The 15,782-nt window shown below is 43.4% G+C and overlaps 1 protein-coding gene across 1 annotated transcript in view; it reads left to right on the top strand.

Moving 5' to 3' along the window:
• alcama (activated leukocyte cell adhesion molecule a) overlaps positions 1-15,727 on the top strand; it is a 37,943-nt gene extending 22,216 nt beyond the window's left edge. Inside the window, exons 2-16 of the mRNA XM_076274187.1 lie at positions 3,873-3,982; positions 4,188-4,407; positions 4,644-4,708; positions 6,654-6,741; positions 6,899-7,069; positions 7,917-8,041; positions 8,247-8,376; positions 9,047-9,159; positions 9,507-9,633; positions 10,358-10,479; positions 11,468-11,597; positions 12,252-12,281; positions 12,872-12,983; positions 13,221-13,334; positions 14,062-15,727. Coding sequence (XP_076130302.1) covers positions 3,873-3,982; positions 4,188-4,407; positions 4,644-4,708; positions 6,654-6,741; positions 6,899-7,069; positions 7,917-8,041; positions 8,247-8,376; positions 9,047-9,159; positions 9,507-9,633; positions 10,358-10,479; positions 11,468-11,597; positions 12,252-12,281; positions 12,872-12,983; positions 13,221-13,311 — 1,634 coding nt within the window. The 3' untranslated portion in view covers positions 13,312-13,334; positions 14,062-15,727. The remainder of the gene's footprint in view (positions 1-3,872; positions 3,983-4,187; positions 4,408-4,643; positions 4,709-6,653; positions 6,742-6,898; positions 7,070-7,916; positions 8,042-8,246; positions 8,377-9,046; positions 9,160-9,506; positions 9,634-10,357; positions 10,480-11,467; positions 11,598-12,251; positions 12,282-12,871; positions 12,984-13,220; positions 13,335-14,061) is intronic.
• The last annotated feature ends 55 nt before the right edge of the window (positions 15,728-15,782 follow it).

The raw sequence follows: 15,782 nt of genomic DNA, 5'->3' as shown, positions 1-15,782 counted from the left end.
AGCACAGCCCTCTCTGAATACTAAAACTGTGTCCTTTAAGTAGAGTTTGTTCCTTATCTTGTATAAAATGGATTTCTGCAGTATTTGTAAATGTGTCTCCCATGTCTTTATTAGTCTCTCGGGTTCTATAGCAGCACTCCTAATTGTTTTGTTTCAGTAATTATGTAACTACACATTATGTAGTATCTTCTTGTCACATTGTGCTGTGTGATTTTGTTATCTGTTTTGGATCTGTTATCTGGATTTCATAAAAACCTAAGAGTAAGAAATATATAAAATAAAGGAGTGCCTAATTCAATTTAATTCACATATGCAAAGTATACAGTATTGTACTGATGTCTGAGAGTGATGGGCTAAGACTCAACAATATGAAAAGGATCCTCTTTTTCTTTTTACAGTGAGCTCAGGGTCCCTTGCACAGGAATACTGCTAACAGCACTGACAACGAAAGAATAAAACAAAGAACATGTGGCAAATCTCTAGTCATTTCAAACCTTTATGGAACCAACACCATGTTTTAATCTCTTTGCTTGGGAGATGCAAAATGTTATATGCACAATAGCAAAACAGAAATAGTGATTGAGATTATTACCATCCTATCTCCAAAGTACTGCAAAGCCACTGAATTCACAGGCACTGTTGGGGCTTCCCACACCACACACCTGTGTGAGTGATTAATCAGGTTGCGATTGTCAGACCACCATGTCTTGCCCTGTGGGCGGGTGATTTGATTGCTGGATCGAGACTAAACCAAGGAGCTGGTATTGTTGCCGTCCCTCATGTGTTTTGAAGCGTGAAGACAAAAGGCAGCCAAACGACAGATCGCTAGGCAGAGCTCAATTCCGCTGCCTGCTTTTTTTCTTTTCTTTCTAAGATAGCAATAAGTTAGAGTTTGATCACGACCATGCCAGTTGTCTTTTGATGAGTCATGGGCCCATGGAGCGTGCAGTTGGTCCACATTGATTTCCCAAGTGCCTGCACACTTTAACTCGCTCCTACATGGGGAGCAGGATCGGATTTGTTTAGAGCAAATGGACCTACATCTTTCTTTCCACTTCATAAATTTCTTTTGCTCTCTGAGACTGTGTGGCCAATGTTTGTGGCATCCCTCATGCAGACTGTTGAGAAAAATGAATGCATTGTATTTGGACTGAGGTGCCTGAGATTGTGTGGTTCTGTAGCATCTTTATCATAAGAATCAGAGCTGTCAGAAATCTACCTCAGGGCTTCAGCAAGGCAAGAACATGGAGACAGCCACTGCAGTGGCACAAGCAGGGCATTGCTTTTTTCTCCAAAAACATACAGAAATCAGCAGACAGGAAACAGTCCCTGTCACCAGTGAAACAAAATGCAGCAGAATCTAATGCATTTCTGTAATGAAATGACCCTGATGTCAAGACCATGTGTTATGAGTCGGTCTATGGTGTTAAAATGGAAAATGGAAGTTATTTTATTATTCTTTCAAAAGAATAATTTATTTTTCTTATATTTCTGCAAAGAACATTTTGGGGGCGTTTCACTGTGAAGAATTCCAGGCAGCACATCAGAGCAAAACTGCACTTGTCCAGATTTCCAGTCCAGACACACATCAAATCTCTGAAGGCATTGTTGTCACTCTGACATCCTCAGTCTCAGTAGAGGTTTTGCAGCATTTTTTCTCTGTATATCTCTTGGGGCACCTTTTTGCTCCAGTTGTATATCTCTTGGGGCAGCTAAAGGGAATATTATTTTCCTCTGCCAATAATTTTCTGTAGGCAGTCTGCCACAGAATAAAGAGGCAGAAAAGAATTATATTATCAACGCATTAAATGACATTTGTAAGGATGAGCGGCTCATGTGAATCATAATGCCGATTGTTATCCCCTGCTAAGAAGTGTTAATGAATTTGCCATGCTCAATCCTTGTGCTGTTGTATCCCTGTGGCTGTGTGATGGGGAGACGAGGAGTTAAGTGTATGGCCATCATTGTTCTCCCCTGTCAGAGTGCTCAGATAAGAGCTGGACCCCCGCTGACAGAGTGCAAACATGCCTGCCACATGAGAGGAGCCGTTGCTCAGGGTTATTTCGAAAGGGCGGCGACCAGTCAACAGGCATTTTTCAAATTCAAAAGAGATTCCATTTTGGCACGCGGAGGTTGCCTGTGCATTCTTTCTGTCACACTCAGCCTTTGAGATAGTCATAGTTATCAGAATAGCTTCTTCAACATTCTTGAATTATTTAATTGAACAGTTAAACTGACAAAAACTTGAGAATGGATTTTATTGAATATGAAGGATATTGTTGGATATGAAGTGTAGTATGAAGTGTAGTATCTTCTGCAACTGTTTTTGTACTGACTGAAGGAATGTATTGCATTTTGTGCTAAACATGGATTGTTCTGTAAGGGATCATTTGACAAATAGCCTATAGTGTCAAAATACAGAAATAAATTTCATGAAATCTTGTTTTAAAGGCTTTTGAGCAATACTGCTGGGTAGTGTTGCGGATCTAGTTGATGTGTAGAATGAACTTCAACTTTGAAAGGAGAGCATGCATGTGTTTTAGGTTTCATTAATGTTTTTAAAAGTCTTTGGAACATTTGTAAAGTGTATTGATTGTTGCGGAGTGAGGCTTAAGCTGTTTAAGCAGCAGCAGGCCTCCTTAATGGCTCCAGCCTGGCGAGGAAAGATGAGGAGCCATAAAGGAGCATTTGTTTTACCACCTCACTGCTCAGCTTGAGACGTTCTCCAGCAAAGTGCGTTTGCTTTTGCCCTCGACCTACCAAAGAAACCTGCCTATATACCCCGCTTCAATTTCAGAAACAAAATACACTCTCCTGGCTGATTAGCTGTTGTCATGGTGCATCTCGCCTGCTAAGGTTGAAAGCAGGAGGTTGCACCCAGGCCCTGTTGTTTACCCTGTGCAGCCTGTCTCCTGTGCAAACAGGGTCACAATGGACTTAATCAAGACTACTATGTACACAGGGCAGATCACACTTGGACAGAGGTCTGACTGCAGCACTATCGTGTATTGATTAAATCTTTAGAATTTAATTGGCCCTCATGAGTGAATGTACGTCATGTAAAAGTTATGACCATCTCTGACTGCAGAGTGCAAGCTCTGCTGTATCACACAGTATACTTGACTTTATTGCCAGGAGTTCTCTTCCTCTCCAACTCTTTGTCTGCTAGAAATACTAAGACCATACAAATCAAACCAGCAGATTCATGGCATACTGTACAGTAGGCCCATGGCCTTATGGATGGGCCCCTCACTGGGTGTCAATTCTCTAGTGTGTTGTTGTTGCCCCCAGGCCCACAACTTAAATCTGACCAGAATCTGAACCCCAATAGTGTGTGGCCCTTTGACTGAGAACTCATTGAGAAGCAGAGGAGAACTATGGAAGTGATTGGAGCATGAAGACCCTGCAACCTCTCTCCTTTGACCTATCCCATTCATCTGCCTGAAACCATGCACGGCTTCTGTTTGGGCCCCATCACCATGGCAACCTCTCTATAGGGTTCTGCGCCTTATTCTGGTAGATGGTTGTAGTTGACGCCCCTGTGTCACCCTCTGTGGTTTGCTTTGTGTGTGACTGAGCACACATATCCAGGGAGAAAGTCTAGATGTGTTGTCTACTGCTGTTGTTTTGGGAAAAAATGTGTATACTACTTGATGATTGCTTGAACAATGCAGAGTTATTTAAAAAAAAAACTCACTGAATATGTATTGAAAATGTTTACTCGTATTACTGTTTGCCTATTTATGTACACCATATACACATTTATTTATTTAAATAGGTTATGCAGATTCGTACATACATCTACTCTACACACATTTTTGCATTCCTTAGTTCAGGTAATGAGTATATGCGTCCTTCTGTTTGTTTCTCAGCTCACAGCAGTATACCAACAATTGTTGGCTTGTATGGAGAGACTATTGCAGTTCCCTGCATCAATGGAGGAGCCCAACCCGATGGCCTTATGTTCACTAAGTGGAAATATGTGAGTTATTTTGTTGCTTTTACCTCCACTGCTAAACTAGAAATATATGGCGAATGTTATAGAGCTGAATGCTACACGTAAGCTGTACAAACAGGTATGCATTATTCTGTCAGTCCGTAATTAAACATAATTATAGCATCACACCCTGCAATTCAGGGCTGAGGGCCTTAAGCATGAGCTCTGCTCTCCGTGCTCTCTCCATCAGATGAAAGATGATAACACGGCGGGAGACCTCCTGGTAAAGCAAGCACACAAGGAGGAGGCCACCATCCAGGCCTCAGATGGCTATAGAGACAGGGTGAGCATCGCCCCCAACTCCAGCCTGCTCATCGCCAAGGGAACGCTGGAGGACCAGAGGCTCTTCACCTGCATGCAAGTATGGGGAGGCAACGTGAAGGAGTACCCAGTGCAAGTTTCTGTCCACAGTAAGTCATTTCCACATTGCCCTGCGTTAGATTACAAAGCGATGACTGGTTGCTGGTTATATGGACTTAAATATAGGCTTTGAAATGAAAAAGGCCACACAGCATCAACACTTAACCAGAGGGGTGTAGCTCCTGTAATTAAGAGCTCTCTGGAGTGGGGTGGTTTCGACTGAACAGATATTTACATCAGAATAGCTAATCCAGTCATTACTCATGAGCTTTTTGTATGTTTACAGAGAGGCCTTCGCCACCCCAGATCAAAGATAAAGCCAAAGAACTGGAAAATGGAAAGCTTACCACCGTAAGTAAAATGGTTTATTCATTTGCCAATCTAGTGAGATCAAGCACCACTGACTTTTTATGTCTTTTTAGCCTCAGTTCATGCACTGAGGCAATGAACAAAATCCATGAAAGAGAATGAAGAATAAATGAAAAGAAATCAATGATGATGTTACAAATATTAGGGTGATGAGGGTAATACCCTTGTTGTGCTCTCAAGTACGATAAAGTGTTTGACTTCCTATCACTGCAACACAGTTTTTGGATGACATTTTATGGGTACTTCACCAAAAATAACCATCTGTAACTGCATAACTGAAGGAACCTAAAACCAAACACAGGGGCTTTTGAGGATGAGTAATTCATCCCAGATGAGCCTTTCAGCGCTGAAACATGATTTTCACATTTGATATGTATATATGTATATCTTGGTCGAAGTGCTTGTCATTTCTTTTTCCCTTTTTCCTCAAGTTTCTGGCTGCTGGCTGCTCTCTTTGCCTTTAATGTCACACAGAGCTTTTTCTGATGTTTGCTGGAGACCGAGGGGGTGGATAGCGAGGGGGGTGGGGTTTGAGGGGGTGGTGGGGTGTTGTTTTGGGAGACCGCCTCCCGAGCTCTGTCAAGTTCAAAGTGCCGCCTCGGTCGCACCCGCTGCGGCGGAAGAACGCTCCTCCTCAGAGCGCCCGCTTTGAGGCGCAATTCACTCCAACATGAAAACATTATGGCTGGTGAAAGGTCAGGGCTCGGCGCAGCGCTGGGGTTGAGGGATGGGAGGGAACGGGAGGTGGGAAAGCTGCAGCGGAACGGCGAGAGAAAAAAAAAAAAAAAAAAATGGCCTGTGGTCACGACCAACCCAAGAGCCAGCCTCACACAGCACATTGCCCTCGGAGGGCTCTCATTATAGCCCAAACACTGGAGGCGCCAGGCAGAGAAACGGCTGTGTGTAAAAGCAGGGGAGAGGAAGGAAGGGAGGGTGGAGGGTGGGGAGGGGGGTGCGGGGTTCTTATCTGATGGTTGTGCGGCTGCGGCTGCTGCTGCAGCTTCCCTGCATGGCGAACGGTGGTTTGGGTGCCATTCTGCCAGCCTGAGCCCCTGCATCATCCCCCAGCCAGCTCCCGGGCAGAGTAGCGATTACTCTGAGCTCTCTATCCCGCCCCACAGCCCTCCGCACACACAGCGGCTCCAGCAGCCGCCGCCGCCCCTCAGGGCCAAGAATTGCTCAAAAGCCGGAGCGACTCCTCACCTAATCCTGTCACATCCTTATTAATGCGTCCCCAGCTTTTTCCTGTAATGGAGTTTTTGCACATCCATTTTTCTTGCGGCAGGAGAAGCCGGGGGAAAAAAGGCAGCAGCAGTGGTTTGTCAGTGCTACACCGCTGGAAGAAAAGTCTTCTCAGCCAAGCAGCGCTGTCAGGCAGGGGAAGCTCTCAGATCAGTCATAGTTAGGAGGCAGGGTGCAGGCAGCCAGACCAACAGGCACCACGGGACTTTCCTTTAGGGCATATTCAATGACAGGCCCAACTCCCCCTGCATGGCTTTCAAAAGATAGTATTCTGACTCAATGAGAAGCACATGACACACGAATATTCATCTTAAAATATCTGACAATAGGATATGAGCCAAGTCACCTAAATGATAGATAATGAAAGTAACAGTAGCAAGGACATGATGCAGGAAAGTCCCTAAAGCCCCCGGAACGTGAGTCAGGTGTGAGCTCACCATAAGCTATTTATTCTGGGTAAATTCCAGTAGCATGTGTAAACTGTGTCACCAAAATGGAATTTGTCCACCTATTAATCTTCAGTAGTGACCTTTGTTCACATTTTCACATTGAGCCATTAGAGGAAGTAGTAGGGAAAACGGTCACACTAGATTGCGTCAACTTCCCATCTCAGTGAATAGAATAGATCATATGTTAGTTTTGGATGAAACATGTGGTTAATGGTCAAGTGTAATATCTTTTTCAGCTTGGCACATGCATTGCCAGTGATGCCAACCCTGTTGCTATCTTAACATGGACCAAAGATGGCCGGCCACTGGTCCCTGATGACAAAAGTAAGTTACATTCACACACATAAATCATTTAAATTTTTGTGATTTTAATGATATCCCTAATTACAAAAACCTCTTCTCGGTTTGTGTGTGTGTGTGTGTGTGTGTGTGTGTGTGTGTGTGTGTGTGTGTGTGTGTGTGTGTTTGTCTGTCTGTATAGCAATTAAGATCACTGGACAGGTCACAAAGGACCCAAGCACTGGCCTGTCCAAAGCCTCCTCTCTTCTGCAGTACACGGCGGGCAAAGAGGACGTGGGCTCCCAGTTCACCTGCGTGGCCACCCACCCGTTAGCGGACCAGGAGTCGGCTCCAGAGACTTTCACCGTCCACTGTGAGTAGACAGCGCCTCCCAGGGGAGAGCCTCGGCTTGCTCCGGCAGCCTGCTGACCTCCCACAAATTGGGAGCTGAAGGCACATATTGATTTAGTGCTCTCTAAGGTGCCCGGGGACTGGAGTTGACATGCAGATGGATGACTGTTTGGGTTCTTGAGTGTTGGAGACATCTGTGCTCGCATTCAAATCTGTTCCCTGTGGTGAAATGAGTGTGTAGAACACCATTTCCATACACATACACATGATGGTGTGTGTGTGTGTGTGTGAGTTTGTGAGTGAGTGAGTGAGTGAGTGAGTGAGTGAGTGAGAGAGTGTGATGGGAGGATGAGATGTTCACAGCCATGCTCTGCACTGACCATGATAAATGTTATGATGAAATGGTCATGCTTTGTAGTATATGGGTACCATTTGAAGTTTGCTTTCAGACAGGCAACATCAGTGAAGTGGGCATTTTTTGCCCAGTCTGTTCGGACACAATGGTTCTAATTTAGTCTGTCAGTGGTGGCACTCTGTGACTGCTGAGAGCTGATTTGTGCTGCTCCTCGGGGTGCAGATGCAATAGCACTCGCTCCACCACTGTGTTCAACAGAGAGAGAGAAAAAAAAGAGAGAGGGAGAAAGAGAAGGGAAGAGAGGGCGATAGAAAATCACCACAGCAAATGGCTCGAGAAATGAAGAAGGCTGGGTCTTGGGGGTGCCTTGCACTGCATGAGGAGAGTGCCAGACATCCCCTCTCTGCTGTGGGCAGTGCTTGGAACGTATGCTTGATTTCATCTTCTCTCTTTATCTTCTCTCGTTCTCTTCTCTCTCTCTCTCCCTCTCTCTCTATCACCTCCACTTAACTAGATCCCACAGAGAAGGTGAACCTGCAGGTAATCAATAAGGGTGCCATTAAAGAAGGAGATGATGTCACCCTGAAGTGCCAAGCAGATGGCAATCCTCCCCCCACTAGTTTTAACTTCTACCTGAAGGCAAGTGTTCTGCTCCACCAGTGCTCTAGCCCACTCTCCTGTCTATGGCTTGACCCCTCACCCTAATGCATTCACACACACACACACACACACACACACACACACACACACACACACACACACACACACACACACACACACACACACACACACACACACAGCACACCTGTAGCATGCTCACAGTGTGTGCCCTTTCTTTTGACAGGACCAGAAAGTGCCTGTGATGAACAACACGTACACCCTGCGCGGTGTCACACGAGAGAGCAGTGGGAAGTACAAGTGCTCTCTGCTTGATGACGAGAACAAACAGGACACGCAGGAAATCATTGTACACTGTGAGTTTTCAATCAGTTTTGAGTACGGTACATTCTTTTTCCCATGAAAAGACATACCGTTTTTTGCCAATTTAACTTTTATGCTCTCTAAATTAAACCAAAAGACATTAAGATAATCAAATTTCACTTCAGGACAACTGAGAGGAAGTTAAACATTCTTGTGGGCAGAGAACTAATTAGAAAATTCTGACATCCAATGGCCAGACAGCTAATATCAGGGAGGCGCATTATGCAAACAGAGATAAGCACAGACTCTGGCCACATTTAATTACTCCACTCTTAGGTGTGTTTTCTTTCGGCCAATTATGTTCAAAGGCCGTGACAAAGCCCTATAATGTGAATGTAGTGGTGCCGCCTATGGCAATTCAAATGTATTTCACGCTTCTCCATGGGCAGACTGAAGTTGCTGACGTCTAAATCTTGAGTGCGAGCGAGCTGGAAACAAAGGCTTTTGTGGGACTGGGGAGGAGGGTTGTCTCCAGAGAGCTTGTCCTCCCTAAATCACAAAGTCACCCACGCTGTGAGGTGAATTGGGCTCCTCTGAGGGCTGTAACGTTCTAAAGCGCTTGATAAGCAGGACAGATGAGCGTGTGGGAGCCGCCTGCAGCGAGCTGATAGGAGCCGTCTCACCATGTTGGAACAATCCCTCTCTTTCCTTCCCTCCTCCCAGACCTGGATCTCAGCGTCAGCCCCTCGGGGAGGGTCCTGAAAAACTTTGGGGACACCTTGGTGGTGATGGTGGATCAGAATGCCTCTGTTGACGCCCAGATTTCATGGACCAAGGTAAGACGAATGGGACAGGTGGAAGTAAAGATCTGTCTGTCATTCCTTATGTCTGAGCTGCTGTTCTGCTCCAGTCCCGGTCAAAGGAGGGGTCAACGGACTGTCATCAGAGGCGGACATCTCGGTTCCAGAAAGTAAAAGTCCTGCCATATATAGGCTATATGCACTTAACACAGGTGATATCACTAATTATCTGATCTACCTGGCTGCTAATTAGGATGAGCTGGTTTACTAAACGGTGGGATCAAATACTTGGCAGGACTTTCACTTTCTGAACCCTGGATGTCCGCCTCTGACTGTCATCAGCAACATCTCAAAACAATAATTTGTCCCTCTCTCTCTTCCAGGACAACGAGAAGCTCGAGAAGGAGCCGGTTTTCGGAGAGCTGACCTATGCAGACGCTGGGCTGTATGTGCTGAAGGTGTCTGTGGCCGGAATTAAGAAAAGTCATTCCTTTGAGCTGGATGTCCAGGGTATGATAATCTGATTAGCTCCTCTGAAGGCAAATTGCGCAGACATGCATGGGAAAGCCCGAATGAGAAGAGACCTTTTGGTCGGTCACTGTGATGGTTTAATCGGTGAACAATACGAATAGTGCCTGTCTTGCTTGCCAGTGTCAGTGACACTGTCACTCCTTACATTCAGTCATCTGTACTTCTAAGTAAGACAATGAGTGTATTCTACTGCACAAGGTTAGGAATGTATTGGTTTGGCATCAGACATACACATCAGTCATACCTATATTTGTAAATAACCTTTATCCACTGCATTCTTCCCATAGACACTATGACATCTGTTTTGACTGCTATAGAATGTTAATAGAAATGTTTTGATAACTACTGAGTATTCAGAGTGCAGTAACCTGGATAATGCTGTAATCTTTGTGGAATATTAGCATGTGCTTGTCTTGGTAGAGGTAGTAAAGATGCTTGAAGTTTGACATGATGTACATGAGTGGTGAGATCATTAATATATTTTTAAAAACATTGTAGATGTCGTATGTCTTTGTGTTGACCATTTTTGATTTTCTAGATATTCAAAATGCAAAACAAACACCCCAATCCAATAATGTCAGACTTTTTGGGAGAAAGTTCATGTCACATCAATACTGACTGCATTATCCAATACCAGTACATGACGTGTTTATGAATTGGCTATGCCTACACTCATACTAAATTGCTATCCTTCTCTCTCCAGGCAAGCCGTCGATCAAGGTTCTGACTGAGAAGCTCAGCTCAGATGGAAACTCCAAAGTCCTGATCTGTGTGGCCGAAGGCTCACCTGAGCCCAATGTCCAGTGGAGTGTCAATGGCACCAATGTAAGTTTGTCAGCTTCTTAGACTGTAACATGTGGAAGCCTGCTACTCCTGACAAGGTGTCATGATGTGAGGCTCACTTAAGGTTAAGCTCTTCTGCCTCAAAGCTGACTTCTTCCTCTGATGTCTGGGTAATACCTTGATTTCCAGAAAACTGTAGTTTCTGTTAGCGGGAAGCCTTTGTAGTTTCTGTTAGTGAGAAGGCTTTGTAGTTTCTGTTAGCGGGAAGGCTTTCTGTACAAATATAAAGAGCATAATGGATCAAATGAAGATACAATTGTCTTCTTGACTCATCCTTAGAATGCAGTTTGGCAATCTTTCAGAAAGGTTATGCTATTTGCTAGGCAAGTTCCTGACGTTTTTCCCGTTGGTCCAGTGTCGTATATTTGAGTCTCTGTTCCCATGTGTTGTGCCTTAGAAATGATGGGAAGTGTAAAGGTGAATTAATATACCAAACTTAAAACACACCAGCTGTTCCTACTGGCTTTTAGGGTTGTAATGCTGGTTATGCTGACACAAAATGGAGATAAGATGATCGGGTGTCCCCAATGATAAGGGATTTTGTTTCATGTAGTAGAAGAGATGGCAACAGAATTAGGTTCAGATTTTTTGTTGTGCTTCCTGTAATGAATGCAATTACAGGAGAATTGAGTTTCTGGATAGTGAGGTGCCTTGGGTGTGTGTGTTGTAATAGTTGAGTGATTATTTCCACTTGGCTCATCAAGCTCAGTGAGTGTTTTGCCTGGGGGAGCATTTTCCATTACCACTAGGTGTGGTAGGCTGACTAAGCTCCAGTCATGACAACAGCAAAGAGCATATTGAATGGATACAGCACCCCCTAATGGAAAGATTTACTTATTAATGTTTTTTTTTTTTAAATGTATGTTATACACATATATTATTATTATTAATAACAATAATAATAACAATAATATTTTAGTGCTGATGCTCAGGTTAACTATGATCTGACTGTTTGTCTGTTTGTTCACAGGAAAAAACTTCTTACAGCAATGGAAAGGTTACTCACGAGATCACAGTGGTGCCTAGCAAGAATCTCACTGTTCTCTGTACTGTGACAAATAGCCTGGGAGACGACTCCAGGGCTATCTTCCTGCAGTCCGGTAAGTACCGTGAGCCCGCCCCCATGGCATGGGTGTGACCGCCAGCTCTCAGCACTAACCTGCTTCCTATCCTTCAATGCTCTCAACTCACCTCAGTGGAAGAGCATCCTCCATCTTGACTGAACTTAAGGGTTTTGTGGAAGATGTATTTTCAAGACCATTCCTTCAAGCACGTTTTCCTCTCAGACTAATCACTGGACTTTGCTTAAGACTGTTTTGTATTTTCTAATATTGGCAAAAGTGCTATGACTTTTGTCTTTAAGGTGTGTGTGCGTGCGTGTGAGAGTGAGGGTCTGGCCAAACAGCTCACGAGTCTGTGATTTGACATGACAAGTGTTTTCCTCCTCTGTCTTTCTCCTGCTGCAGTTTTTGTTGTGGTTGTCAGTGTCGGGTGCTGGGCTGCTTCCCTGATCTCATCTAATTGCATGCTGCAATTTTCTCCTCACTATTTCAAATCTTACACCTGTCAAAACGAATGACTTCCCCTTTTGGTGGCATTTAACACAGCACTAACCCATCTCCCTCTTAATCACGGCTGGGATGCGGGGCCTGTAAACACAGTGAATGGGACATGTTTATGACGGCATGTCAACACAAGTTGTGTTTCTATTTTCTGGTCCCAAGAAGTTAATTTCATTTTATATCTAATTTCAGTAATTGTGGAGAAAAAAGAGCCAGAAGGAGGTAAGAAATGCCATTTTATAATTTCAACTTTTATATGGAATAACACTGAAGAAAATACAGTGTGTCAGTTTTAAAAAGCTTTGAAAGCTGTCATAAGCTGGAGGAGCAGATGGTATATTACTGCCATGTGTGGAAGTGAAATCTGTGGGTGTGTAGGAAGCCCACGCAGAGCCCAGGTGTCAAGCAGCCCAACATCATGACAAGGCTTTCTCATCAAAGCCCATATTTGATCTCCGTCCTCATTCTCCATCTGTCTGCTGTCTGCAGACGCCGGTTATTTGATGAAGTATTTATTCCTTTTGTGTTCAGGGGGCTGAGCAGCATGGGGCACAGGACCTCAGATCATTATCAATGCATACTGTGTGTGGGAAAGGCTTCTTGCCCATAGTAACTTTTCTTAATATCAATGTGATTCTTTGGTTACATCTTGGATGTTTTGCTTGTCTCTTAGCACAAAGAAAACCTGATCCTTGGCCCATTTTATTTTATTGTTTTACTTTTTTGTACCTTTAGTCTCATTCTTGGAACAACACGTTAAGCTGTTTTGACAGAGAGAAATCAATACTTCCTTGTTTCTCTTGGTGTTCCAGACAGGTCCACTGGTAATGACCAGGCTAAGCTCATTGTGGGCATTGTGGTTGGCCTTATTCTGGCTGCTGCTATTGTGGGCCTCATCTATTGGCTGTACATGAAGAACTCCAGGTGAGTCCAACAGCGGATTCTATCAGACTGTATTCTGTCTGATTCTGTCTGTTGTTGTTGTGTAATTTCATTTTGGAAACGGTGGAACAGTTTATAATGTTCAAGAGAAAATGTTATGGCATCGTGCTGTCTTGGCAGAGTATATTTAGTAATATCATACCGGGCTTTGTTGTTCCTTATCAGATGTTCTTTTCACATGACCGAACGTAAAAATAACGCTGCCTCATGTTTGCCCAGGCAAGGGAGCTGGAAAACCAGAGAGAAGGAGATGGGCACCTCTGAGGAGGAGAAGAAGCTGGAGGAGAACAACCATAAGCCTGATGTGTAGAGTCCTCAGATGCACACGGGAAGGTATACAGCTCCTGCCATCCAGAGTCTGCTCTGCAGAATGTCAATTACAGGCACATTTACATGACATTTTATTTATTAAGCAGATGCTTTTAGCAAAAAAAAAACTTTCAAAAGTGTGAATGAACATTCAAGCAAGATGGCAAAGGAGACCTTAGAGTAACAATAAATACTACTTTACAGACACTGCGAGACAACCAGGGGATGAGAGTGCAGAAGTTTAATGACTAGTCAAAGTGTAATCAGAGGAGAGTGGTAGGAGGAGAAAGAGGTAGGAGGAAGTAGAGGAGAGGAAGAGCATGTTAGGTGTGTTGGGTGCTCAGATGTGTTAGGAGAGGTACTCTTGGAAGAGTTGAGTCTTCAAGAGCGTTTTGAAGAAAGAGGGACACCCTGTTCTGGTAGCACCTGGTAGCTCGTTCCACCATCTGGGAACTACACATGAAAATAGTCTGGATTGCCATGCGTGTAGGGGCGGCAGTGCTAGACGACGTTCCTTAGAGGAACGCAGCGATCAAGGAGTAACATAAGCATTTATGAGAGCATTTAAGTAAGTGAGAGCAGAGCCAGCCATCACTTTGGCTGGGAAGACTAGCATCTGTATGAGACACATACAAGTAATATATGTGCGTATGTGTGTGTGTGTGTGTGTGTCTATACAGTTTACATGCTTAAGTGTTATTTATCACAGTACCTGTCAGTCATAATTGTTTACCTCTTTTTCTGTCTATAGGGAAGGAGCAGTAGCAAGGCCTTGTCACACTGAACATGTTGTAATGTCATCTGAATGATGTCGTCTGAAAGCCATCCGATCTGACCCCTCATCAGACCTCTCATACGCAGCACGAATTGCAAAATACTCGCCCTCGTCCAAAAGAATGAAAACCTACAATAATCTCCCACAGACACGTTTGACTGAAATCATTTGTGTTTATGTATGTCACCTGCACTGAGGACTGCTCTTTACATTTCCCCTGTGTTCCTGCGGAAAGATAGTTCATCAGCAACTCACTGCTGGTTGGGTGGGCTCTGCAATTGCTTCTCTTGATAGAAAATGTTAAAATCCTGGTACATATTTTCAGGCCTTTGTAAATAGCTGCAGCTCGTGAGCATATGCCATCATGCTTGAGATTCGGAATGTTGCATCATCTGGGACAACCTTTTTGGTCACTGTAGGGGTTATTATGGGGATGGATTGGTCCCGAGGGCCTGAAGTCTTCACTGCTGTTACACTTTGTTTCTGGGAGTTACATTTCCATTGTTTTTATTTTACTTGAGGGCTTTTTCACAGCACCTTCATTGTTTTTTTTTTAACTATGCTATAGAAAATCACATAAAAAAAAGCAAAATAATAATAAGCACTAGACTTACAAAATTACTTTAATAGATCTGAGTTCCAGCATTCTCTGTTTCTAGGCTACCAATATCCTTAGCCACAAAGTTTAGTTATACAAAGGTGATTTCCCCCCAAATCAAACAGTAGTTCTAAAGCCACTAAATATGGCTGCATATAATTAATACAGCAGATTTGGCAATTGGCCTGTCAAATGTTTGACTACCTTACAGCCTCCTTTTATTTTATTAAGATGTCAGTCAGTCCTATTTACATATGCCTTAAGTGAGAACTACTTGTGTTGTGTGCTAGGATAATAGAGTGTAAATGTCAGTAGCTAATGCTTTATACATATTTATAGAGAAATATTGGACACTTAATGTGAAACCTATTGAATGTGCAAAATCTGTTGCCCTCATATGCTCTTGGGGAAGATGTACAAAGCCTTTCCTCATAACACCAGTGTTTCTTTTGTTTTGTCACAACACTTACTCATCACTTAGACATGTTAATATCCCCCATTCTCTGGCAACTGTTTTTGTGTGTCATACTGTAGTTAAACATAACTGTTGCAGAGACATTGCATTGTTTTTGTGTTTTTGAGAACTTTGTAAATATGTTATTTTGTCAATCCAAGTTGTTGTTTTTTTTTTTGTTGTTGCTATTTATATGGTGTGAGATGCAGAGTTAGCTTTACTTTGGCTCTTTTGGATAGGCATATTGAATTGAATTTCACAACAGAATGTAAGATGTACTGCAATGTCAAAATATAAGTCATCAGTGACCGAATGTAACTGCTGGATTGAAGACACTAGACTGATGAGTCCTGATGAGTGAGATATTGCTATTTCTGCCACCTTTTGTTTGTTTGTATGTATGAAGCCCTTAAAGAATAATTTGTGTTTAGGTACTGCGGTTTAAGATTTACATTACTTCAAATCCATCAGGTCAGCAGTGAAACCAAAGAGGGTGAAGAGAAGGCCATACAAGTATTGTAAATACAGTTTTGTTTTTGTACTTTTGTTGAGAATAAAGTGTACATTTTGAAGAAAATGACACCAACTCATGTTAGTTTCAGTGACTACTTTGTTACCTTCAGCAAGAACCATAAATAAATGCTA

The sequence above is a fragment of the Alosa pseudoharengus genome, unplaced genomic scaffold, assembly GCF_046254945.1.
Source record: "Alosa pseudoharengus isolate Yale_2024_CS ecotype anadromous, Long Island Sound unplaced genomic scaffold, YU_APseudo_1.1 YU_APseudo_1.1_scf_8, whole genome shotgun sequence".
Lineage (NCBI taxonomy): Eukaryota > Metazoa > Chordata > Actinopteri > Clupeiformes > Clupeidae > Alosa > Alosa pseudoharengus.
The sequence above is the reverse complement of the archived record's forward strand: the minus strand, read 5'-3'. Positions and strand labels throughout refer to the sequence as shown.